Raw genomic sequence first — 23878 nt, 5'->3', positions numbered from 1 at the left:
CAGATGGTCTGGATGACCTCAGCTGAAATACTGTAGCCATAATTGCTGACTTGCTCAGCCACCCTTTAAACTGCACTTCTTCCATGATATCTTCCAAGATATAAAAATATTAGGACTTAAATTTAACAGGACAGTAAAAGTGGAATTTCTGTGGTTCGATAGTGTTCAGCTCATGCATACCTTTCAACAAGGTTAGAATATAGATCAAGTTTCAGAGGAGCCACATTTTTTTTCCCACATCACAATAACTTTAACATTTGGTCTTAACTTTCTCATTATTTTTGTTAATGTCTCTGTTGTGGTGCTCAACATACCCAAATGCCTGTCGGATTAAGCAGGGCAGTACCAGTACATGCATTCAGTACACTACAAACGAAAACAAAAAAGAAAGCCTCTTTAGCCAGCCTACCACTAGGAGGCAGCAATGCAGGCTAGAAAACAATAAGAAAATGCGCTTGAATCTCAATGAAGGATTATTAAGTGTCAGATCACATATCTTCCCAATAAACGGATATGAAATCTTAGAGATAGCTGTCAGAAATAAATGAAATGGCTGATTTTTGATGGCTATATGAAACTGAAAGTCGTGATTTTGATACCTTACATATATTACAGCTTTGCAAATCTGCATCTTGCTTGGGAATAAAGCCGTTTTGTTAAAGTGGCAAAACATAGGATGTTACTCTTCCTCTTACGGTGGCCGCTAGTTGTTTTTATTCAATTGTTTTAGCACATAAATTAACACAGGGGGATAAGGGGGAATTAAAGATTCAAGTTTCGAATAGTTGTTCGCATTGTTTATTACACAGTAATAAAGTGCAGATTAATAGATGGAAACTATAAATACAACAGTCTTTCTGTACTATTTTTAGAGGACTCGCTGTCAACCACGGGTAAATCTCAAAATCATTAAGAAAGATTTGTTAAATAACTAAATAAAATAAATAAATAAATGCAAGTTATTAAAAAATATATTTAAAAGATAGTTGTCCATCTTATGCTTTGTTTTCTGAGTTTCATTCCATCGTGTGTTTTCCTAAATGCATCAACCTTGTGCTATCTTTTGCAATATCATTACAAATCAATACGTTGAGCGAAACCCTCTTAAAGGTTAACCAAAACAAATACAGGCTGGCACAAAAAGGCCTGACACAGTGAGAACTGGTAGATTCAAACAAAGAAGCTGCCCTGTGTTTCTTTACGAGAGCCCACAGCAGTAAGATAATGGCTGCAGAGATTAAAGTGCTTTTCTGTGTTGGACTCGCTCTCATACTAACAGGTATGCGATGACTTAAGTAAGGATGTGTGGTTGCAGTTTCTTGGATATCTCTGTTATCTCCATCTGTTTCATATTTTGTTGGTCAGGTGTGGGAAAATCTGCCTTTACTGGGAAAATCCATGGTATAGAGAATGTTGATCCCGTGCTTCAGTATGTAGCTAACAACTCACTGAGGGAGCACCCGGTCCTCACCAAACTCAGACTGGTAAGGTAACCAGACGAGCATAAAGACTGGATGATAACTTCATCACTAATTTCATGATGTTTCTACTGTAACATTTGCCACTTATCTTAGCAAGAAATACGTGACTTTTTTCAGTAAGATGAAACCAACCAAAACCTCTCTTGTTACCTTCACCGTGTTGTTTTTAAATTGCAGTTAATGCAATTTTGTTTCCAGAGTTTAAAAGCATAAATAGTAGATCAGGTGGTGACTCTAAATTTCCCATATGTGTGTTTGTGAATGTCTATGGCTGCCTGTCTCTTTACGACCTGTCCTGGTTTGGCCCGGCCTCTCACCCAGTGTCACCCTCGAGGATAAATAAATGGATATGGCAAATGGATTGATCAGGATTCTCTTGAACACCTTTCACTTAACATGCGCAGTCGTGCTTTGCCAGCATTAATTTACATGCTGAGGCCACCAGCAGGTTATTTAGGTCAGGTGTAGGGCGGGTGGTCATTTTATGCTCCAGGCTAAAAAACTAAAGATGATTGTGTCTTTGAAGTTGGGGCACCCAAACTTTAGGTCTCACTGCCATCTGATTCAACAACAGAATATTTTTTTAAAAGTACCTGCTTAGAATAAAATGTATTTCCTGCTTTAGTGTAGTTTCTGTTTGAGTCAACTTTTTATCTATTGATACTTATATTTAAACAAGGGCAATACAAGTGGAGGAAGACAAAGAAGATAATTAACACAGGATTGAAGCAGTAATAGCTTTGATCACTAGAGGGCAGCATAGTGCAACAAAACCTTACCAAACTGCATGCAACCTTAGTTTCATGCAGTTTAACAACACAATGAGCGTGTTGTCTATTATGTTAGTCAGACATTATATACAGACAGGTAACGCATGAAAGGAAAAGCTAAACCATTATATGTGTGGTAGTGTGCTGATGGAGCCTGGGTATACTATCTCAGAGACAAAGCCAACATGAAGCTGTCTGAAGTTACCACCTTTATCCAGTTATGAAACATTTCAGCCCTTATGGTATGCTCTCTTCCGCAATGATAATGCTCAAATTGATGTATGAAGATCTACTGAATGGCTTGTTTGAATGAACTGAAACATGCGCTATAGCCATCGGATATTTTTCAGTTATGTCACAGTTGTTCGGCTGGATTGACATCTGGTGTCTTTGGACAGTTGTGCTCGAAAGCACACTCTGCTGTTATCTTTTTTTTTTCTTTTTTTTTTTTTTAAACAGCAAATGAAGCAATATATTTAGGAAGAACTGACTTTCATCCTTCTAGTAAAGTTCCAAAAACTGATGATAAATGTCAAGTATTGAAACTTTATGTTTTTTCTTCTTCTGGTTAGTCACCTGGATATTAAATTGCTTTATATTTTCAATTCAGAGAACCCTTGAAGACCAGTGGAGTACAATGATGGTTGCCAGTGATCAAGCCCAACTGATGGCAAATCTCATTAGGCTGATTAATGCCACTAAAGCTATTGAAATCGGTGAGTGAGACCAAAAAGAAAAAGAAAGGCCATTTTAAAAGGCAACAAAAACTACTGTGGAATTAAACTATTTCATAATTATACCAATGCTGAATGTACTAATTAGTATCAAAGTGCTGATCCCATAATAATAATAATATTATTAATATTATTAATATAATAATAAAGACATTCTAAGTATTCTTCCAACTTATTATAATTTAATGCTTGCTTGATTTTTTTTGTCTGAAAATGATTTTTTTGTCTTGAACTTTGCTGTCCGATTTTTTTCAACCAGCTTAGTCGCACAACTAAATCACATCTTTTGACTAAATAAAGATTTACTTATTTTGATCATCTTGAATATCGTTAGCTTCATAGCATAAGTGCCTAAGTCATTGACTTAGTCAAATGACTTAGGCAATTATGCTATGAAGCTAACGATATAGTGATTTGTTTGGGGTTTTTCAGACTTTGTAAATTTAAATCAGTGACTGGGAATTTTAACCAGAGGAAATCAAATGTTACAAATTCAGTCTTTTTAAAAGGCAGCAAAGTTACATTTGACAGATATTGAACTGTTTGTAGATTCAGGTCCTCGATGGTGTATTATCTGTTATCCATGTTATGCTGAAGATCCAAATCTAAAGTGATTCTCCTTCAAATTATTATGCAGGGATGTACACTGGGTACAATGCACTGAATATGGCTTTGGCCATGCCAGAAAGTGGACGTGTGGTTGCCTGTGAAATAGAAAGCACCTACATAGACATTGCCAAACCCTTTTTTAAAGAGGTAAGAACAGCACAAGACACTTGCACAACACCACAATTTGGCATTTTGCAAGTTAAGTAAAACTGATTGTTGCTTCTGTCAGAGCTAAATTGTGCAGAAGACAGCATGCTGTACATTCAGACTGTCAGTACATCTTCACAAAACACCGTGGTCTGGACAGTAAAAAGGTGTCTGTTCAGGAAAGTGTGTCACATTAGAAGGCACGGCTGAGCAGGAAAATCAATACCTTTTTTAGCTTTTGCAAACACTCACTTTAAAAATCCCTGCAGATTTTCTCAATTACTGCTATTTAACGTTTTCCATAGGCGGGAGTCGAAAACAAGATAGATGTTCGACATCAAATCGCTATGAAGACACTGGGTAAACACTTTCATAAATCTGTGTCTGTTTCTTTCTTTAAAAACAAGCAATTAAACCATAAATACATATATTTATATCTCTGTTTCACCAGATGAACTGATAGCAGCTGGAGAAGCTGGGACATTTGACTTTGTGTTCATCGATGCTGATAAATTTAACTATGACAGATACTATGAAAAGTCTCTAGAGCTGATACGAAAAGGGGGCATTATTGCAATTGACAATGTAAGTCCACTTCACAGAAGCACAATTAAACTCTGTTAGGGAAGTCATGCTGCAGTGTTGACAATGGGGAGGTGTGCAGCATGTTTTTACAGCTCTGTTGTTGTTGTATTTGAAGGTGCTGTGGAATGGAAAGGTTGTGAATCCTGCTCCCAGTGACTTGACCTCACAAGGTCTAGATGCGCTCAATAAGAAGCTACACAAGGACCAGAGGATTGAACTGAGCATGCTCACTGTGGGGGATGGTCTGACTATTGCTATTAAACGCTAACATCTCTAGTTATAGGTCAGACATATTTTTTCAGTGCATCAGTTCTGATATCAAATAAAAGCACATAAATTCTTTATATTGAGTCTTTTGTTGGTGTATTTAACATCAAATTGAGTGTTATATTTTTTCAGTCTTTACTGTCTCAATGTGTTTTATAAGATAAAATGCCCACGTTATGGTGCTGACATTTCAACATTAATTTCCAGTGGAAAGACGAAAATTACGTCATTGATAATTGTTTTGTGCTTTTAGTTGCATAAGTTTTTTGTTTTTTTAAATTTGACTATACAGAGTAGAGTGCACTGGTATCAAGTATTGCAATTTTGCCTTTGTATAGCACCACATTGGATTTCAAAAGCAGCAATCATCACGTGATTGAAGTGCAGAGATAGGAAACTAGGTGAGAATAGGTCTGCAATTGATTCCATTTTCATGGAATGATGTCTCATTGCAGTCTGATATGCAGCTGGTGAAAGTGAAGCAGAAAAAAGGGAACAGAGCTCAATCAGAGTTCAGTCAGCAATCAGAACATTTAAGTTTCCAGAACAACACTTTGGTGTGTTCTTCTAAAGAATGCATAGACTGGTGAGCAAAAGGTCAGAGGTAACCAGATTCTGCTGACATATGAAACTGAGATCAACATTTACTGAAGCAATGCAGAACAGGGAGAAGGAAAAAAATGGCTCATAAATAAAACCTCATCATCTGGGGCTTAGTCGGGTATCACTACCAACAGCTGAACATGACCGCAGAGCTTACTATGGCAATAACCTCATAGTGAAGTTCACAGGTGACACAGCAGTGTTGGTGCTCGTCATCACCACAGGCAGAAGGTAGACAGACTTGGGCTGTGGTGTAAGGAGAACAACCTAATTTTAAACATCAACTAAACTAAGGGATGATTGCTAAATTCGAGAGATATTAAACTATCTCTACATCAGTGGGGCGGTTATGGAGTTTCCAGCTTCAAATACCTGGGAATACACCTCAACAACACCCTTACCTGGCGTGAACACAACATCATCGACTGCTGTATTTCTTGAGGAAGCCCTAGGCAGTGGGGCTGAACTCCAACACCCTCAGTTCCTGCTACAGGTGTGTTGTGGAGAACACACTGACTGCCTGCATCTCTGTGTGGAACTGCAGCTGCACTGTGGCAGAGAAGCAGGCACTGCGCAGCATCAAGTCGAGGTCCACCAGGGTGATGAACAGCTTTTGTTCCCAGATGCTGTGAGACTGCTGAACAGTACCCAACCGCCACGCCTCTGAATACACACAATTTGCATTCTGTATTTTTAATGGACTTAATAAACTTTTAATGGAATTAATAGGTCATTTATTCATTTAAAAGTGTTTTATTTATGTTAGTATTATTCTTTAATTACATTTATATATATATTTTTAGCTTGACATTACTTTTATTATATTTTAATTAGGTCGTTACTTATTCTAATCATTATGAGCACTGAGACCTCAGTAACTTCATCTCATCCTGTCTTATTTCTCCATGATGGATGACAATAAAGAACTTTGAACCTTGACCTGCATCACTGGCCTTTATTCATGATGTAACTGCTGACAGACGTCACAGGATGAATTCTGAAGCATGCAAGACTTCACTTTCTCCTGAGATTCAGTCAAATGATGAAAACCAAATGGGATAGTGCTTCACAGTACAAATGGCTAATGACCCAAAACATACTGAGAAAGCAATCCAAGGGTGTTACCTGGCAAAGAAATGAAATGTTGTCGAATGGCTGAATTAGTTACCTGACCTCAGTGCAAACGAACATGTCTCTCACTCTTTGAAGACAAACAATCAGCAGCTGAAGGCAGCAGAAGGCAGCTGCTAAAGCCTCTCAAAAGATAAAACAGAATTTGAGGGTGGAGGGTAGGGAGAAAGGTACATGTAGTTATGTAGTTAATTGCTGGAAATATTAAAAATATTCCTAAAATTCATACTAATTAATTACGCCAATCTGAATCTGTCCAATTACTTTATGAAAATAGGAGAATAGGTACATACAACGACGCTGTACAGATTGTTATGATGTTGTTGTTGTTGTTGATGATGATGATGATGATGATGATGTTGATGATGTTGAATGGTCATGTTACCGGCGTCACATGCTTAAAATGTGGTGTAAGCGCTGATCAGGTATTAGCTGATGCTACACCCTCTCAGCACCGTGGACAGCTCCATTCTGCATACCTAGCATATGGCGACGGTTATAAAAACCCTCGTGGAGCCTCTCTTTACTGCACCTTTACAGCGCCGACACGATTCACAGCATGGATAACAGACTCTGCAACGCACACAGAATCGCAAAAGAGCTCGATTCACAACAAAAAGCTAGACATTTGCGACCGGATAGCGGTGTCGCCATCAGGGGGACGAACTGGACCAACCCGGTAAATGTACATGCAAAGTTTAATGACAAAGAAGTGATGCAGGGCTTGAATGATCGGCTGGCGGGATTCATAGAGAAGGTGCACCAGCTGGAACACAAGAACCACGAGCTGGAGAGAGAAATTGAAGAGATACGAGGCAAAGCAAAGCCCGCATCTTGTTTAGAGGAGGAGTATGGAGAAGAAGTCAGGAAGATGAGACAGCTGGTTCAGGAAATTGCACATCAGAAGCATCAGATTGATATTGAGCATCAGAATTTAGAGGAAGAGCTTTCCACCTTGAGACGGCAATGTGAACAAGAGGTTCGTAGCAGATCCGATACTGAGAGTAAAATCATGGTCCTGAAGAAGGACGTCAGCGACGCGTATCAGGCTAAACTACACCTGGACAAGAAAGCGCAGTCCCTCGTAGATGAAATCCACTTCCTGAAGAACAACCATGAGGCCCAGGTGGCAGAGATATTGGACCAAATCCAGGGAGCGCAAGTAACTGTGAAAGACCACGAATTTGGACACCCTGGCGTCACTGCGGCACTCCGAGACATCAGGGCACAGCTGGAAGGTCACAGCGCGTCCGACATTCAGCAGATAGGAGAAACTTTCCGATCTCAGATTGCAAGATTAACGGAGGCAGTTGACACCAAGAGAAAGGCTTTAAAAGCGAGCCAGCAAGAGATTCAGCAGTACAGGAAGAGCTTGCAGGCCAAAAACATCGAGTTGGATTGCGCTAAAGGTACCAGAGAAGCGTTGGAGAAGCAACTTCATGACGTCGAGGATCGCCACATGGAGGAAATTATTCACTATCAGGTAAAGTGGTTTTCATGTTATAATTAAGCCGTGCGCATTGTTTATATGCTCACTTAACAAATGTTATCTTTTCTGCCCTAGAACACAATCAAAGAACTTGAAAATGAGCTCATTAGTTGCAAATTCGACATGTCTGGTTATCTGCGGGAATATCAGGATCTGTTGAACGTGAAGATGGCTTTGGATGTGGAGATACTGTCTTACAGGTATTATTATCACGGTGGCTAACTTTTGTCTTCTATGGGAAAGAGATTATTTATGTACTCCATAGACTTTCACATAGATCCCACTTTTCAGACTCTTAGATTAAAGCAGCTCATAGTGCTTTGATCAGGCACTAAGAGCCCTGCATTTATCTAGACTGAAGCTAACTTCATTGTCCCAGGAAATCAATGACAGTGCAGTGCTGTGGAAATGATGTTACTGCAACAGTCAGTTGGTAATGTAATGAGAACAGTTCTTTTAAGGGTCTAGATGGAGAACATTACATTACAGTGTCTATGTCATGTATGAGGTCAGCCTTTGGTAAACTTTAGGTGAAATGTCAGGTGTTTGATGACATTTAAAAGACAACCAACACTTAACATAAGATTTGTCTTTCTTGTCCTGCAGGAAACTTCTCTGTGGTGAGGAGGCTCGGCTGTCCACAGAGTCAGACACACACATCTCTTTGCCCTATATCTACCATCAGTCCCCTATTTACACGCTTCCTTGCCATAACCGACCGGGAGGCCCACGCAGGCGAGCAGAGCCCCACTACAAGTTTGTAGAGGAAATCATAACAGAGACCACCAGGGAAATTGAGATGTCAGAATTTGAGGATACAGGCTCAGAAGAGGGAAATAATGAGCAGGGATGTTCCAAAAGTGAGAGAGGGAGCGGTAAGAAAGAGAATGATAGCAACGATACGAGAGAGAGAGAAGGTGACCAGATATCTGACAGTCAGCAGAATCAAGTATCAGTGGTAAATGAAGAGAATGGACGTGATGGTGGGGGTAAAGAGAGTCCTGATCAGGATGAAGGTAGTGAAAAGGGTTATAAAAATAAAGAAGGGTCACAGGAGACTGAAGTGGCTGAGAATGACGAAGAGAACAGCATAGATAAAGTTGCACAAAAGGAAGATTTATTGGGTGAAAGCTTTGTTGTTGAAGAGCTTGAGCATCAAGAAAAAGCTGAAAGCACAGAAAAGGTGGATATGACAACAGTTACAGTGGAAAAGGCTCAGACAGAGCTTTCTGTTAAACTTCATGATAAACTCCAAGTTAATACTGAGAACAAATCTGAGGCATGTGATCAAGGACATGGTGAGCAAATAAGTTTGACCTCAGCTCTTGCAAATAAGTCTGTTGGCGAAATCTCTGTTCATGAGTCTGAACAATCAGAAAAAACTCAAGAGCTAGGCAACGCTATTCAGGTTCAGGATAAGGTTAATCTTAATTCTGAAACAGATGAGAAGGCCACAGGTTTGACTGCTCAATCAAATTCACATACAGCACTTGTGAATGAGAGAAAGGAACATGCTGATACAGAGCCAAAGGAAAGCAGCAAATCTGATGCTGCAGCTGAGCACAAAGTAGCAAAAAGCATTCAAGATACAAGTAATGATAGCAATAAAGACCAAGAGAAAGAATCATCTCTTACATCTAATGTAAAAAGTCTTCCTAAAGTGGAAAGTCTACAAGCAAATGCTGGGGATAGAATTCAAACGGTTCAATCTGCAGTGCCAAAGGAAAAAACAACCTTAACTGCAGAAATCAATGAGTTTCATCAGGGGGCAGCAGACAGAAACCAAGCACAGCAACCAAAGGGGTCTGATGACTCCGATCGTAAATGATCCGGAAGGTGGACAGTGTAAAGTCAGAGAAACACAAGGGCAATAAAACCAAAACAGGGTTATGGAAGATGTGAAGAATGCTTCCATTTAATGAGACAGCAGTTTAAACAGGCAAATATCAGGCAAACAAAAAGAGAATGGCTTATCTAATTCAAGCATGAAGCAGAGTCAAGCAAAGAGAACAAATCTCAAGGCTGCAACTTCTTTTCCAACACAGAGAACACAATTTCTCTAATGTTTGCTGGAGTCTTGCCTCTGAACCTTAAATCAGCTTGTGATGTATCAAAAAATCCCTTTGAATCACAACAAAACATGTATGAATGTAAAATGAAAGCTGCCTTTAATTGTTTTTTGTCCATCATTATCTGCTTTGGTATGTGCTGACAAATAAATGTGAGATTAAAAGATCCTGATTCTTACTGTGAATGGAGCTGTTATATTTATGAAACAGCTAGCTCGTAACATACATACTGTTTACACTGATACTGTGATGCTCTAAACATATTAAACGCTTCTAATAAAGCTACTTCACTTACTTTGATTTTGAATGCATAAATGTGACATTCCTTTTAAGCCTATACCTAAAGAATTAAACCTGCTAGTACAATTAGGAGACATATCACATGAAATCAGCTGTATTTTCATTTCAAAACCTTTCTTTTTAAATGATTAAAAATAAGTTTGTATTTATTTTTTGCATTTTACACAAAATCCCAACTTTTTTGGAAAGGAAAGGAGTTGTAGGCTTCCATGAGGATTGATTCTCTCATGTCGTGCTGTTGCTTGTTCGTTAGTTTATTGATTGTTCAACGGTGTCCACTCTGTGCTCAACATCTGTTTTTGATATTTTATACCATATCATTCTCTACTGGACTTGATATTTCCAGAACTTTCCCCCCGTTTCCGTCTACTAAATATATCAGATGAATGTGGGTTTGACAGTAAAATCATCTATCATCCTTCCCAAAATATCACTTAAAAGACTCTGAATAACTAAGCAACACACATACACACACAAAAAAAGCCCTCAAGTGGCATGCTAGCTCCAACTTCAATCACCTTTGCAAGACTTGAAGCAGTTGATGGTCCTCATTAAATCTGACAACCTTAGATGGCTGAAGGGTGAATGGCATAAAGTGCTTTAATTTTGGTGTTCAAAGCACACAGAAGACTCAAGGAAGTTGAGACTGCTGTCTGTGCTGCAAAAACGCTGACAGTCTGATTACAGAATTACTAAATTACCTTTCTTGCAATATATTTGAACTATTTTTTCCTGCTCTGTCAGAACAACTTTAATTTGACAGAGGCTTAACAGTTTAAGTTTCTTAAAATATTTTGCCTCATTTAAGAGGTATTCACAAGTCAGATAAGCAAGCAAATTTGACTGAGCTAAGAGACCCTGATCCTCTTTCAAAGTTTAATATTAACCAGTTAATAAATATGGTATGGTTAGTGGTAATCTACCATCGAATACTAGAGTACGTTTGTGGAGTTCAAAGACTTTATTGAAAATTAATACACACACAGAAGGACCTTCCAGTGGGCTCTTTGCTCTGAGTAGGGAAGCACTTTTGAGGGTGTACACGTGCAACTTCAAGTGAGAACTCTTGTTCTAGAGATTGACAGTTTGGCATTACTAAGAACATCAATGATGCGTCTCCCAGATCTGTTAGTACAGAAACAAAAGCTTGTTCCCGTTTGTTTGGCCTTGTACACAGGTGTCTTTCAAACTTGCAGTTCCAACTTTAAGCAACCCCCCAAACTATCAAGTTTTAGGGAAGGTAACATGTGCAGCTTTAACAGAACATGAAAAACTGCAATGGACAAAGCAAAACAAAACATCACAGGGATTTATTTTGTCCTTGTGTGCATCGACAGGTAGGTTTCGACCACATTTAAATATTAGCAGAAAAAAAAAAAAAAAAGTAGTGTACTAGTGTACTTAACAAGGTTGCAAATAACTGGATGACAAAGGAATATCAGATGGTCATGAGTGTGAATTCAGAGCAAGTATGACAATGCTCCCCAAAGATCAATGTATTGATGTTTACACATTAAAAAAAATAAAGAGGAGTGTCTTGGATTATCACAATAAAGCCACACAGAATTGATGACAAAGTGATTGTATTTATCGGATTATTATGGCAGTGCTGGACAGGAACAATGACATGATTTATAAATATTATGCCAAGAACTGTCTCTTGAACAGATGTGACTACAAAGTAAAAAGCAACAAAAGATAAAATGTACCACTGACAGAAGCACCAACTTGAAGTGGTACTCAAGAGTTTGTTGCAGTAGCCTTTGAACCATTCTCTCCAAGATATCCCCTTGCTGGCTTGAGTTGGACATGACATTTAAGGCCAGGTTCTTCTGATATTCCCTAGTCCTTCCAGTATGAGGAAAGCTTAGGCTTCCAATTCCAAGCCAAGACCCAGCTTGTGGCCTCCTGCGTTGATGTTCTTTCCGTCGACCATACCAGAAAGGGTGAGTTTCACACCTGCACACAAGATGAACTCACATTAACCGTTACAACATTCCTTGCTTAAATCACATTCTGATACTTGTGAGAAAAACGTAGGCGGTTAAGTGTTTCTATAAATGTCTCTGTTATAGGTCAGTTTAGGGCTGTGCGATATGACCAAAATCTCATATCCCGATATAAGAATTCTATCGTCCTGATAACGATATAAATCACAAAAATGTAACATTTTCTGTAAATTCTGTGAATCTCGGGCAGCTCGACTTGTGGGAAGTGTTTCCAGCTGCGCGTCATGTAGCTGGAGTCGAGTGTTTTAACAGATGCATGAAACTATACATTTTTAGACATAAGTTGTAACAGCCGCCGTTTTCTTTGTGAGTATTTATTACACGGCGTGCTGCGGGGAAAAGCCTGTTCTAACGTTTGAGTCTAAGGTTTATTTTTTAGCACCTGGCGGCTCTCTTTTTACTTCTCTTTTAACAGGATCTTGAGCTTTATTGTGAAAGGTTTATGTGGAACATAAACAAGCGGACACGCGATGGCGTTACCGTCGTTGTTGCTAACGACGACGCATAAAAACAGGCGCTTGTCCGTCCGTAGTGTGGTTATATTAAATATAAGAGAAAGAGAGAACTTTAAGAAATTAATATAGCCACTACAGTGACCATCAAAACAATGAAAAAATATTACCGTAAACTGTTTATTTTGCGACACCACGAAACAAACGATAGCGTAAAATGAAACGATAGACGTTTTTAGATCCTCATCAGATATATATATATATATATATATCGTTATATCGAACAGCCCTAGGTCAGTTCATTTATTTATATATAGATCAACAAGTCTAAACTTCTGTGTGGAACAGCGTTAGATTAAAGGATACAAGATTAATACGTGTCGTAAGAATAGATGTTAATTAACTTTTCAGCAGTTGATGAACCTGTAGAAAAGCAACTCACCTGGTCTAAGGGTTTGGGTGTACCCAACACCAACAAGACTATTGTTGTTCACTTTAGCCTAAAGGGTGGGGGAGGGAAAAAAAGTATTTAAGAGTCAGTGTAAGACAATCACTTTTCCTTTTCCACGTTATTCTGAAACCCTGTGCTCAACTACTTACACTGATGGAGGCATCGTTGTCCAGCTGGTATTTGGCTGCAATACCAAAGCGTGTGCTGTTGCTGCCAGCAGTCCATGCCAGGTTGACTGCAGTCTCCAGATTGTCGCTCACCTTCTGGTAGATGGAGCCACCAAACTCAGCACCGTCATTGCTTTAAAGATCATAACACAGATTTTAGGCAACAAGAATCCAAATATGGGATTTCTTAAGAAAGTGTCAATTGACTATAACTCATATGCTTCCAATTTCTCAGAGTTAGGCAGCGGTTTTGGAACTATTTTGAAATTATTTATTATAAATTTGGGGAAAACATTTTAAAATTAAAATCCAAATGAGTAAAACATGATCTCTACTTACACATTGGTATGCAGTTGGAAGTCTCCAGTCTTGTAGCCAATGGCAAAGTTGTTGCGCGCCATTTTTGATTTGGCGGTGTCAAAGCTCATCTGGTAACCAGCGAGCCATCCCTCGTATCCAATGACAGCAGCTCCGTGGATGGTGGGGCCAGCAAAGTCAAAGTCAACATCGCAGCCCAAGTTGACGTACTCACGCTTGTAGGCAGCCTTAACTTTGCCGCTCTTCTTGCTGTTGATGAGAAAAAAAGTCCGTTTTCTAAAACTCAAATAAAAACTTTTAAATCAAGTCCAGCTGAGAGGTTACATTTCTCATAGTATAATAATAAAAACCCATTTGTCTCAGCAGTGGTGTTTAGTTTTAGCATGACACTGTAGCTGTAAACATGCCATCTCCATGTAGCCACGTAACTCCACCCTCACTATGAAAGATGACACGCTTCCTCTGGGCCATGTTCCCTTTCCTCATGTGATTTATATACTCCAGAAAGAAAGCTTACTTGTTGTTGCCTCACCATATGAGCAGCATAGTAAAGTCCAACATATTTCTTCTAATGAAGTTCAACTAACTGCTAAAGCACATTTAAGTAAAAAGTAAAGTAAAAATAACTAAATAGGAATGACTGAGAGCCAGTCTCTGTAATGGCTTTTTAAAAAGACTACCTCCATACTCTGATTAAGGTCACATGGCCAGCAACAACAACTCTCAGAAGGACATGGAGCAAAGATCTGGCTCCTATAATTACTAGTCTAAAGAAACGATGGTCATAACAAGATTCATTCATTAAGATTTCAATAAGAAATCACAGAAATTTTCATTTGATTCATCTTACCCAGTGTTTGGTGAGAAGGTTGTGTCAAAAGTCAACTTCAGTCCTTTGGCAATCTGTAAGAAACAATAATAAATCACTAATGAATGCTGTGTGGTCATCTTTAGAGTGTGTGTGTGTGTGTGTGTATATATATATATATATATATGCTTTTCTGTGACATGTTGTTAAATAACAGCAAACGAATACATTCCTAACCTGATCTTCAACGGTGATTTCTGTTCCCAAGGTGTTGTCGGTATTCCACTTCTCAGTGAAGGTCAGGCCATATTCTGACCGCTTGTATTTAGTTTCCAGACTTCCCACGACTTTGCTGGTATCAGTGTTGGAGGAACCAGATGTTTTGAATTCCTGTAAGAGGCAATTTTAGAAAAAATGCCAACAACAAGCATAAGGACAAATTGCTTTGGCATCAAATTACCATAAGGCTGCGCTCTTATTGCAGTTTTTGCCTCACAAATAAAATGACGAAAGAAATCTTACCACTCCGCTGGCTGACTTTGTCTTGACATCAAGCTTCACCTGGCCAAATCCTTAAGGAAAGACACATTGATTTTTTTTTTCAAATTATTTTAAAGCTTTCCTACAATTTTAACACATTGGCCAAACCTTCAAAAATCAAATCATACCATAGCCTTTGTTGAAGATGTCCTTGGCAGACTTGCCCAGGTCAGCATATGAAGGAGGCACAGCCATTGTATCTGTGAACAGAATTAACATACTGTGGTACAATTATCTTAATTTTTAATAAAAGAAGCTCCTTTCTGCTTGCTTTTTCACAAGTGGTCACAGTGGGTAGCTGTACTTGTGTCTGTTCATGATGTGAATGGAAACTGCACATGAATATAATAGGTAGACGTTGCTTTCACATTTTATCCCATCGAAGTGTGAAATACTGTCAGAGTCTGGAGGACATCTTCAGCATAATAATCTACTCTTTCTAAAGTTTTGACATCTGTAATGAAAACTAAGCCTTGCATTGAGGAGTTATAACCATTTCACCATCCCGCTGATGACCTGATGAGCAATGTACACTGCAGCAAAGTCAAACTTGTACTACTGTACTCGTCAGAATACAGTCTACAACTCTATGGTGAAAGCAGCCTATCTGGCTGATAAGAGGCAGCGGGCCTGGCTCTAATTAAACTACGCCTCCGCATTAACTGACAGTCACAGCTAGGCGTGGCGAGGTACATGCCTGTTCCTATTAGGGAGAGGTGTTACTTAAAATGATCGTTCGCTCAAGGAGTCCTCTAGTAGCATGGATAACCAACCATTCTACGTAGTGGATAACCAAAGCATAGCTAATGTTAAAGTTGTGAATGTTTTCCTAAAGTGCTTTTAAGCCACACATCTTACATTTTAGCAGCATTAAGCGCATAACAGCAAAACTGGCCAGTATTCCACGCGACATGTGTCAGGCGCAGCTAAAGCTAGCAGCTAACTTTGCTAGCCTGGAGAGTGCCGGTGTGTCAAGCGCTTCACAACTGATTAATCCGTGCTGTGAAGAAGAATAACATCGTAAGCCTAAATTAAGGAGTCTCTTACCAGTGGAAGATGATGCTAGCGGCGTAGGAAAGTGGCTTTTATTACAAATATTCCTCACAACGCAAAACCGAGGAAGGCGTCACCGGTTGGAGGGCGAGCTGAAGGAGACTTACGGCAACCAAATCCTGACCTATCACGTCGTAGCTCAGGACCCCAGGCAGCCACAAGGATGCCTGGGTAAAATCAAACTTGCGTCATTCTCGCGGGCAACCTACTTGTTTTGGGGCCTAGTTGCCACAAAGTATGAAAGCAAATTTTGGAATGGTTCCTATTTTCGTACACGTCTAAGTAGCAAAAAAGAATCGTAGTGCGAGTTGTTTTGTGTAATTTAAATACTTTTGCGATGCAAAATCTGAAAGGAAGTTTAACGGTATGTTTCTTTGTTTCCTTTTGTACGTAGCCTGTCAGTGCTAAAGGAAGTTAGCTAGCTCGAGCGACCGATTTTTAGCTTTTAATTGCTTCTGCTCACAAAAAGGACCAGACCTTTGTGATTTTTGAGGTGGATATTCGGGATACAACAACAGGTATGTCTGTGTTCTTGGTTATAAGAACAATCGTGATCGTTAGGTTAACTTTCAGCCGTAAAAAGGAACAGTTAAGCTAACGGCATTTGTTGTACTAAAGAAAAGCTAACGGAAAGAAGTCAAAACACACGTGAACGCCTTTATTAAACGGCCGTGTTAACTGACTCATTTTTTCCTGCATTCATGTCTTTATTTTCTACAGTACGTGTAGTATTTTTCCCCGGTTAAGCTGTGTGTGTGTGTTTTTTTTCTTTTATAAAGTGGCGTAGTTATTTTTTTTCGTGTTACTAGAAAACCATACAAGAGAACCCCAAGGTGCTCATAATAAACTCTTGTGTCAGATAGTCTATTTATTTTGTCGTTTATTCAGTCCTGGGTCCTGGGCCCAGACCGACCACATGTACTACACCACCTCCTTTCAGGTCACTTGGGGCAATACCGGGTCAGGCTAGAGATGTAATTAGGAGCTTGTGGGTCTACCTTCGAGGGCACTTCCTGGTTGGATGTGCCCAGAGGGGAACTGGTTAGATGCCTGAACCACTTTAACTGGTGCCTTTTGGTGCGAAGGAGTAGTGGCCCTACTGTCCCTGTTGAAAGGATGAGGAGTTCAGTCGTTTGCAAAGGGAAAGTCCAGCTGACCTTTGGGGATATCAAAGTTCACTACTCACATCTCGTGACCATAGGTGAAGATATGGTCATAGATAGTGAATTGACAGCTTTGCGTCTATGCTGTGCTCTCTCTTCACCACGCCAATACAGAATCCGCAACACTGCAGAAGTTACCCTACTTGTCAATAAGACCCCAAAATATTTAAACTTCTCCCCTTGGGGCAGCAACTCGTCTGCTTACACTTATCTTTGTACAGAAGCTTTAATAAATGACTGAAAGCTCCAATGTTTGATTTTTGTTATAGTGGCCATGGCTATGATTATGACTGTGGATCAGTTGGAGACGAAAACATTGTTACTTCAGGAGTCCTTGAAGACAGAAGAAAACCTGTTGGATTATGAATGTGAGGAGTCCTTGAAGACAGAAGAAAACCTGTTGGATTATGAATGTGAGGATGAAAGTAAGTATGTTGTTGTTATATCACTTTGAGCCTTCCACTTGACCATTTGTCAAAAAAAATTCATAGTCCAGAGTTTGGACTTATCCCTGCTTCGGACTGCTCCCGGCCAGACCTAATGGGTCAAGGCCCGACCACCAGGCACACACCTCCCCTGAACTATTCCCTAGATTATTCACTCATAAGGGTCTTTTGACTCTCTCTTTGTCTGGTCCCTCACCAGTCCCATGAGAGTAAATCAAAACTCTCGATTTGCAAATGTAGTCACAAGCTAAAATACTAAAATATATTTGGAAAGAACTACACCGAGGCGAGGTGTAGTGCATGTAGTATGATGAACATGCCCAAAAAAAAAGGAAATCAGGAAAGATGCAAACGCTTTTTCACATCACTGTACAAAATCATTGCTTTAAAATTTTAGTTTCATATATCAAGTAATTTTCAAGCTGTAGATCTGAAAAATGTTCTTTCGACTTCCATCCAGCATGTTTGCTTGCCCTTCAAAGTCTGAGACAATGTTTAAATATGAATATCTAAAAAAAAAACTGTTAAAGATAAACACCTGAAATTGTCTTTAATGTCTCTTATCATAAAACGAATCAGGATCTGTAAATTGGGACAGAGGCATCAAAAGTGTATATTGTATGTAGTTGTATTTAATGGTAATGCAAAATAAAACACACAAAATGTATTGTGACATGAAATTCTTAGTAACTGGATTGGAGATGAAATGGCCCATGTATTGTACTAGTGACCAAAAATCTCATCCATGTCCACATGGTATCTTAAGCTTTTTATTGAACAATAAAATGAGTATTTAAAAAATAAGTTATCAAAAGTTTCTTATTAATTTAACATCTAATTAGACTGCAACATAAACATAATGTTTGTTTTAGTTTAGTTTTGCTTTTGTATTTATTTTTATTTTTGTCTTAATTGCACATCACATTTTACACTTGTGTTTTTCTTTGCAGAACATATGTTTGAGTCTCCAAATGACTCAGTTTGCTGTGTAAATGAAACTGCCAGAAAGAGGAAACTATGCCAAAACGGCTTGGACTGTCCCAGACCATTTAAAAAGCCAGTGGTAGTGTTGACTAGACTTCCTGAATATAAGGTGAGGTCTCTGCGACCACCAACGCCTCAGCAGTTCTACAGTGAAGATGAGTCTCTCAGCAGCTCTGATTCTGATATGCAGTGGGAGCCAGAAGTTGATTCCAGTGATTCAGATTTTTCACCCTCCAACAATACACAGAAACCTGCAAGAATGAACAAATGCAGTGAGAGCGACAGAACACCACCACCTGCTTCACCTCCGAGCACCAGCACCAATGGTAAGGTCACAGACGCCATAAAATTAGCGTAACTTCTCTTTACAGATGAACAGCAGTGGTTTAAAGAATTTTAAACATTTGTGTCGTTCCCCCCAAAGCGGCAGATGTGGCTCCTGTTATAATATCATCAGTGTTTGGCCATTCCTCCAAGGAAATAATAACTGCCCGACCTGAGGCACAGAAGGATGAACTCAAATTGAACATGGTAGTTCTGGCTAGGAGAAGACCTATGAGGTGGCAACGGGGGAAAATAGTCGAGATAGTTACAAGGGGTAAGAGAAAATTCTGCCAGATATTACAGTAATGTTTGAAAGAATTCATGCATTGAAAAAAAGTTGATTCAAAATCCTGCATTAGAAAAGGCTGAAAGTAATTGATAACTGTTAATTGTATTTAGTTTCAGATGATCTAGAGATTTGAAATATCTTCTGATGTGTTTTGTTCTTTTCTCTCTCCTCTGTTTTTGTGAATGCTTTTGAGGTTTTTACTCTAGGACCAGCAAAAATGCGATTCATCTTATGCTCAGTAGAAATTGAAAGCTTTTTTTTTTTTTTTTTTTCCTTGTCACAGCGTCATTTTCCTTAGACATAAGAACAACACTGCACATTAATGGCAGTGAATGAGTTTGGAAAAGACAACTTTTGTATATTTTGTTTTTCTGGTGGCTGGGTATATGTAAGTAGAGCTGGGCGATATGAGATTTTTTCATATCACGATATGTTTTTTTCATTTCAGGCGATAACGATATCTATCACGATATAAGCCAAATAACTATTTGTAAGATTTAAATGTGCCGTTGCTCACAAGTAAAATGTGAAATAATCAGCAGCTTGTTTTTATTTAAATATTTATTTCCCATAATAAGTTCAACAGGGTAGATGTACTTAAGGAACATGAGACTTTTTCAGATAAATAAAGGCAAATATTGCAAACTACACAAAAGGCAGCCGCTAAAGCGTTTAAGTTTCAAAATAGAACAAACAAAACAGACTAAATTGTCAATTCCACTTAGAAACAAAATATTAATTCTAAAAATAAATCTTAGTTTGTTTTACAGAAGAACAGACAAAACTGACTAACTTTTGTCAATATCAAGTAAACTGAGAACTAAAAGGAAATTCTCAATCTCTCCTTGTTGTATAGCTTAGCTTTTAAAACAGTTTTAACATTTACTTTAGTCTGACAAAAGCCGAATGACGAATTAGCGCTTCCAGTCAGAGACTGAGGCTACGTCCACACGTACATGGGTATTTTTGAAAACTGAGATTTTCCGTTTTCGTTTTAAAAAATAATCCCGTCCACACATAAAGGGAGAAATGAAGGAAAACGCTGCTATGAACATGCCAAAGCAGCAGGTGGCGCTAGATTCCTAACCGTGCAGAAATGTTGGCCAATCAGAAGTCTAGAAGCCTCGGTGGGAAAAAGTAAACAAAGCTGGGGCATAGAAGCAGAACCGAGTCGTATGTGTGGAGGGACAGTAACTGTGTGTGTATGTAAGCATTTAAACACTGCAGAGAGTAGAATTAACAGTAACAGTATTGTAGAAATTCATTTCACCGAAACAATAACGTGGCGCACAGTGTGACGCATGCACCAGTTCATTGTATTTCCAGACTTGCTTTCGGCACAATTTGCAGTGCACGCTACCCTGTTTTTTGTCAGACTTGAAATAGCCGAAATGCCTTCAAACTACGGAACTTCTTTGGCTCTTCCGTTCGACAATCTCTCCGGCATTGGAACCATCATCTGTTTTCTCTTCGGTCACGCTCGGTTGATTTTTCTAGTCGGCACACTCATTTCCTCCATTACGCGCTGGCTCCATTACCCGCTGACTGCTTCCCAAACAAACACACGTGCGGCTTGGCACTTGTGCTGTACGTAACAAGTCACGCGACGTGACGCTGCGGCTGTGATTGGTTCGGCTCTGCGCTACTTAATTTGGATTGGCTGACCTTTATTTTATTTTATTTTTAATTTTTTTAAGAGGACAAGAGCGGCGAGGTCTATCGCGATAGCTTAATTTCTCTATCGAGTAAAAGTTATATCGCGATACATATCGTTATCGTTCTATCGCCCAGAAGCAGTGCACCTGAAATTTGTTTGCCTGTCCTTAAATAGGAAAAGTAAAGTGCATTTGCTGTCATTTGACTGATTTTAAAAACATGTGACATGATGAGATTAGATGCCAGGTGAAGCAAGGTAGGCACAGTGAGCTGAGTGCAGAAAGAAATTTCAAAGTTTTGCTTTTCTGAAAATATTTTTTTAAGAGAGAGAAAATAAATTGATAAAACTGAAGTGAAAATTGGTCTCTTTTTTTCCCCTCTTTTTGCAGAAGACGGACGGTTAAAATACAAAGTCAGTTTTGAAGAAAAAGGGAAGAGTCTAGTATCTGGACACCATGTTGCTTTTGACACCACAGCAAAGGTGGAGCAGCTGTATGTTGGTGCCCGTGTGGTGATTCAGTGTCAAGATAACAAGTACCGGTTCCAGCCTGGTGTCGTAGGCGAGCTCCCCAGCAGAAAGAACCGCCTAAGGTGTTTATTTTAATTTTATGATTAAAATTGCTAGAAAACTTGTGTACCCTTTTGGCCATGGTTAACCCAATGAATTTATAGCGTGCTGTGCAATCAGATTTGACTGTTTAGCCAAGATTTTCTGTTAGGAACTGCTAACGCTGGAAGTTTGACTTGATGCTAACACATTTTACAATTCCAGGTTCTTGATCTTTTTGGATGATCACACGCCGGTCTATGTTGGGTTACCTTTAATTCATTTGGTTTGGAAACCTTGTAAGTTGAATTGTTTTTATACTTTGGGGGGGTTCATATTCATATACTCAGAAATCCTGTCAAGTGTTTTTATTTACTGACTGTACAGCTCTTAGACACATAAAACGAGTAACCAACTTTTTCTTTCTTCTTTTTAATTTTGTTTCAAAGTGGAAAACGTTGCAGATGACATTCCAGAGGGCCCTCACAAAGACTTCATAGAACATTACTTGAATAAGTGGCCGTACCCTCAGTTAACCCAGTACAGGCTTGGACAGACCCTTAATGCTGAATTGAACGGAGTCCTGCAAAAGTGTGAAGTGCAGATTATTGACTGCAGCTTAATGCAGGTTATCTTTCAGGTCAGTATTTCATTTATCTTTTAGTTTAAAAAATTTTATATTTGATTTTCAGCTGAATTTTATAACATTTATGAATCTAGAACAATACTAACACAAAGCATTCACAGGTAATTTTTTTAAGGTAAATTTTAAGTTTTATACGAGATATAATAGATAAAGTTGAGACACTGACACTGCTTTATGGAGACTGAGTGGCTCCAGTCACACAGGCCTAGAGATCGGTCGATGATTTAGCAACCGCTGATCGCTAGGAAAAAGCATGTATTCCCCAACCAGTTGGCAGATGGTTGCTGGCAGGCTGTGAAATCGATTGCTTTAACTCTGATCTTGCAGGCTTAGAAACTGTTCTTTGATTCGCTAAAGAGTGATGTGTATTCTGCAGCTGGTTGGTGAGTGGTTTCTGGAGGTTGCTAGATGAAATTGGTCACCCTATCCTTGGATTTGCAAAGATGCTGTAGTCGCCAGTAGTTTGCATGGAAGATGCAAACACTGTCCAACTATTCAAACATGGGAAAAACTGGGTCTGTGTTCTCTTTCAAAGCAAAAGTTCAAGTTTAAGAGAATTTGTTGAAAATATTTAGTTAGTGTCTTAGTGGAAAAATATTTGATATTTGTGGCATCTGCTTGTAGATGGTTGGCACATTCTTACAAACATCTGCATCAATATGCTTTTTTTAAGGCAGAAATAAAAGAATTCATCACTGCCGTAGGCTATACTTGTATTGCTATTTCAATTTCTTATATACATAGAAACTTAAAATTGATGCCATAGGTGCATCTGCTAAAAATCAGTGACAAATAAGAATCTTAGTGACCACTAGCTAAAGGCCGGAGGTGAAGTTTTCAGAAAATCACATGAATTAGATGACTTGAAAATAAGGCGAAGTAGGATTTTGAAATTGATAGCATAGTTGCATCTACTAGGATCTGATGTGTAGCATGAGCAGCTGCTGGTTCTTTTCCTTTAATTACTTACTTAGTTGCTTTATTAATTAAGTCTTTTTCTCATAGGAGAGTGAACATAAGGAGTGGATATACCGAGGTTCGTCACGACTGGAGCACATGGCAAAGTTTTTGGAGATGAAACACAGAGAACAGCTTGAGTGCGACTCTGACTGAACGTCCCCTGATGCAGTAGCTGCAAAAATTGAAACTATTTTACAATCGGACGAGATGCCATTTTTTTTAAAAAAAAATTTGGTTTTTTTTTTTTTTTTTTAATTTTTTTTTTTTGTGGAGAACCAGCAGCCAGTAACAAATGAGTGTGATGGTACAAGCATACTCACACTCATTTTAAGCTGTTCCAGCTTGAAACAGGTTTTATTTCTCCTTTTTTTTTTTTTTTTTGTATTTACTTTTAATGTACAGACTTGAAGAAATATATATATATGTGTGTAGTTGGTGGATTAATGCATTTCCAAATGTTTGTCCAACATAAACAAATTACCCAATAATCGTTATAGTCACTCATTTTCTGTCCTTTTTTTTTTTTTTTTTTTTTTTTTTTAAAAACACTTCTACACTGATTTATGATTGAAACGTGTCCTGTGCTGAGACGGGATAAACATTGTGTAACTTGGTTTCAGGTATCCCCCCCCCCCCGTATTATTTTATCCTGTAGATGTCTAAAGTAAAAAAAACAAAACAGATTTTCATAGTGAGAATTTTGAAGGAATGGAGATTGTGCTTTGAAGCATTAGTTAAAATGTGTTAGTTTTAATGCTTGCTCACATTTTCAGTGACTGTTTTCACACAGGAGAATTTTCTGAGGAAGTTCTGACATCACGCCCTTTTTCTTGCTACTTTTCAACTCCATAACTCAGGAACTGAATTGGATACTCATGGG

General features: G+C 38.8%; 4 protein-coding genes across 5 annotated transcripts; 3 read left to right on the top strand and 1 right to left on the bottom strand.

Moving 5' to 3' along the window:
- The first annotated feature begins 1169 nt into the window (after positions 1 to 1169).
- comtd1a (catechol-O-methyltransferase domain containing 1a) lies at positions 1170 to 4654 on the top strand. Its single transcript, XM_085427695.1, has 7 exons — positions 1170 to 1279; positions 1366 to 1484; positions 2862 to 2967; positions 3623 to 3741; positions 4047 to 4101; positions 4193 to 4326; positions 4442 to 4654. Exons 1-7 carry the CDS (start codon positions 1225 to 1227, stop codon positions 4592 to 4594), a joined length of 741 nt encoding a protein of 246 aa, XP_085283821.1. The 5' UTR covers positions 1170 to 1224; the 3' UTR covers positions 4595 to 4654.
- A 2232-nt stretch (positions 4655 to 6886) lies between these two features.
- On the top strand, positions 6887 to 10066 carry LOC146655559 (uncharacterized). Its single transcript, XM_085427962.1, has 3 exons — positions 6887 to 7810; positions 7892 to 8016; positions 8423 to 10066. The coding sequence occupies exons 1-3, from the start codon at positions 6887 to 6889 to the stop codon at positions 9642 to 9644; spliced, it is 2271 nt and encodes a 756-aa protein (XP_085284088.1). The 3' UTR covers positions 9645 to 10066.
- A 1061-nt stretch (positions 10067 to 11127) lies between these two features.
- Positions 11128 to 16118, bottom strand: vdac2 (voltage-dependent anion channel 2). Its single transcript, XM_085427966.1, has 9 exons — positions 15978 to 16118; positions 15059 to 15130; positions 14913 to 14962; positions 14628 to 14780; positions 14433 to 14485; positions 13604 to 13831; positions 13247 to 13397; positions 13089 to 13146; positions 11128 to 12144 (listed from the first exon to the last, which is right to left on the bottom strand). Exons 2-9 carry the CDS (start codon positions 15123 to 15125, stop codon positions 12053 to 12055), a joined length of 852 nt encoding a protein of 283 aa, XP_085284092.1. The 5' UTR covers positions 15126 to 15130; positions 15978 to 16118; the 3' UTR covers positions 11128 to 12052.
- Positions 16084 to 23544, top strand: LOC146655557 (histone-lysine N-methyltransferase SETDB1-B-like). 2 transcript variants are annotated; one of them, XM_085427964.1, is made up of 8 exons: positions 16084 to 16347; positions 17416 to 17571; positions 18543 to 18902; positions 19001 to 19174; positions 21235 to 21436; positions 21618 to 21691; positions 21842 to 22032; positions 23044 to 23544. In XM_085427964.1, exons 2-8 carry the CDS (start codon positions 17421 to 17423, stop codon positions 23149 to 23151), a joined length of 1260 nt encoding a protein of 419 aa, XP_085284090.1. In that variant the 5' UTR covers positions 16084 to 16347; positions 17416 to 17420; the 3' UTR covers positions 23152 to 23544. The 2 variants fall into 2 exon arrangements, with proteins under 2 accessions (XP_085284090.1, XP_085284089.1); XM_085427963.1 differs by having other exon boundaries at positions 16084 to 16501.
- Positions 23545 to 23878: the final 334 nt, after the last annotated feature.

Source organism: Rhamphochromis longiceps, linkage group LG13, assembly GCF_057381845.1.
Source record: "Rhamphochromis longiceps isolate RC_006_pf linkage group LG13, R_longiceps_female_GT1.1, whole genome shotgun sequence".
NCBI classification, from domain to species: domain Eukaryota; kingdom Metazoa; phylum Chordata; class Actinopteri; order Cichliformes; family Cichlidae; genus Rhamphochromis; species Rhamphochromis longiceps.
Note: the sequence above shows the minus strand (reverse complement) of the source record. Positions and strands in the feature narration are given on the sequence as shown.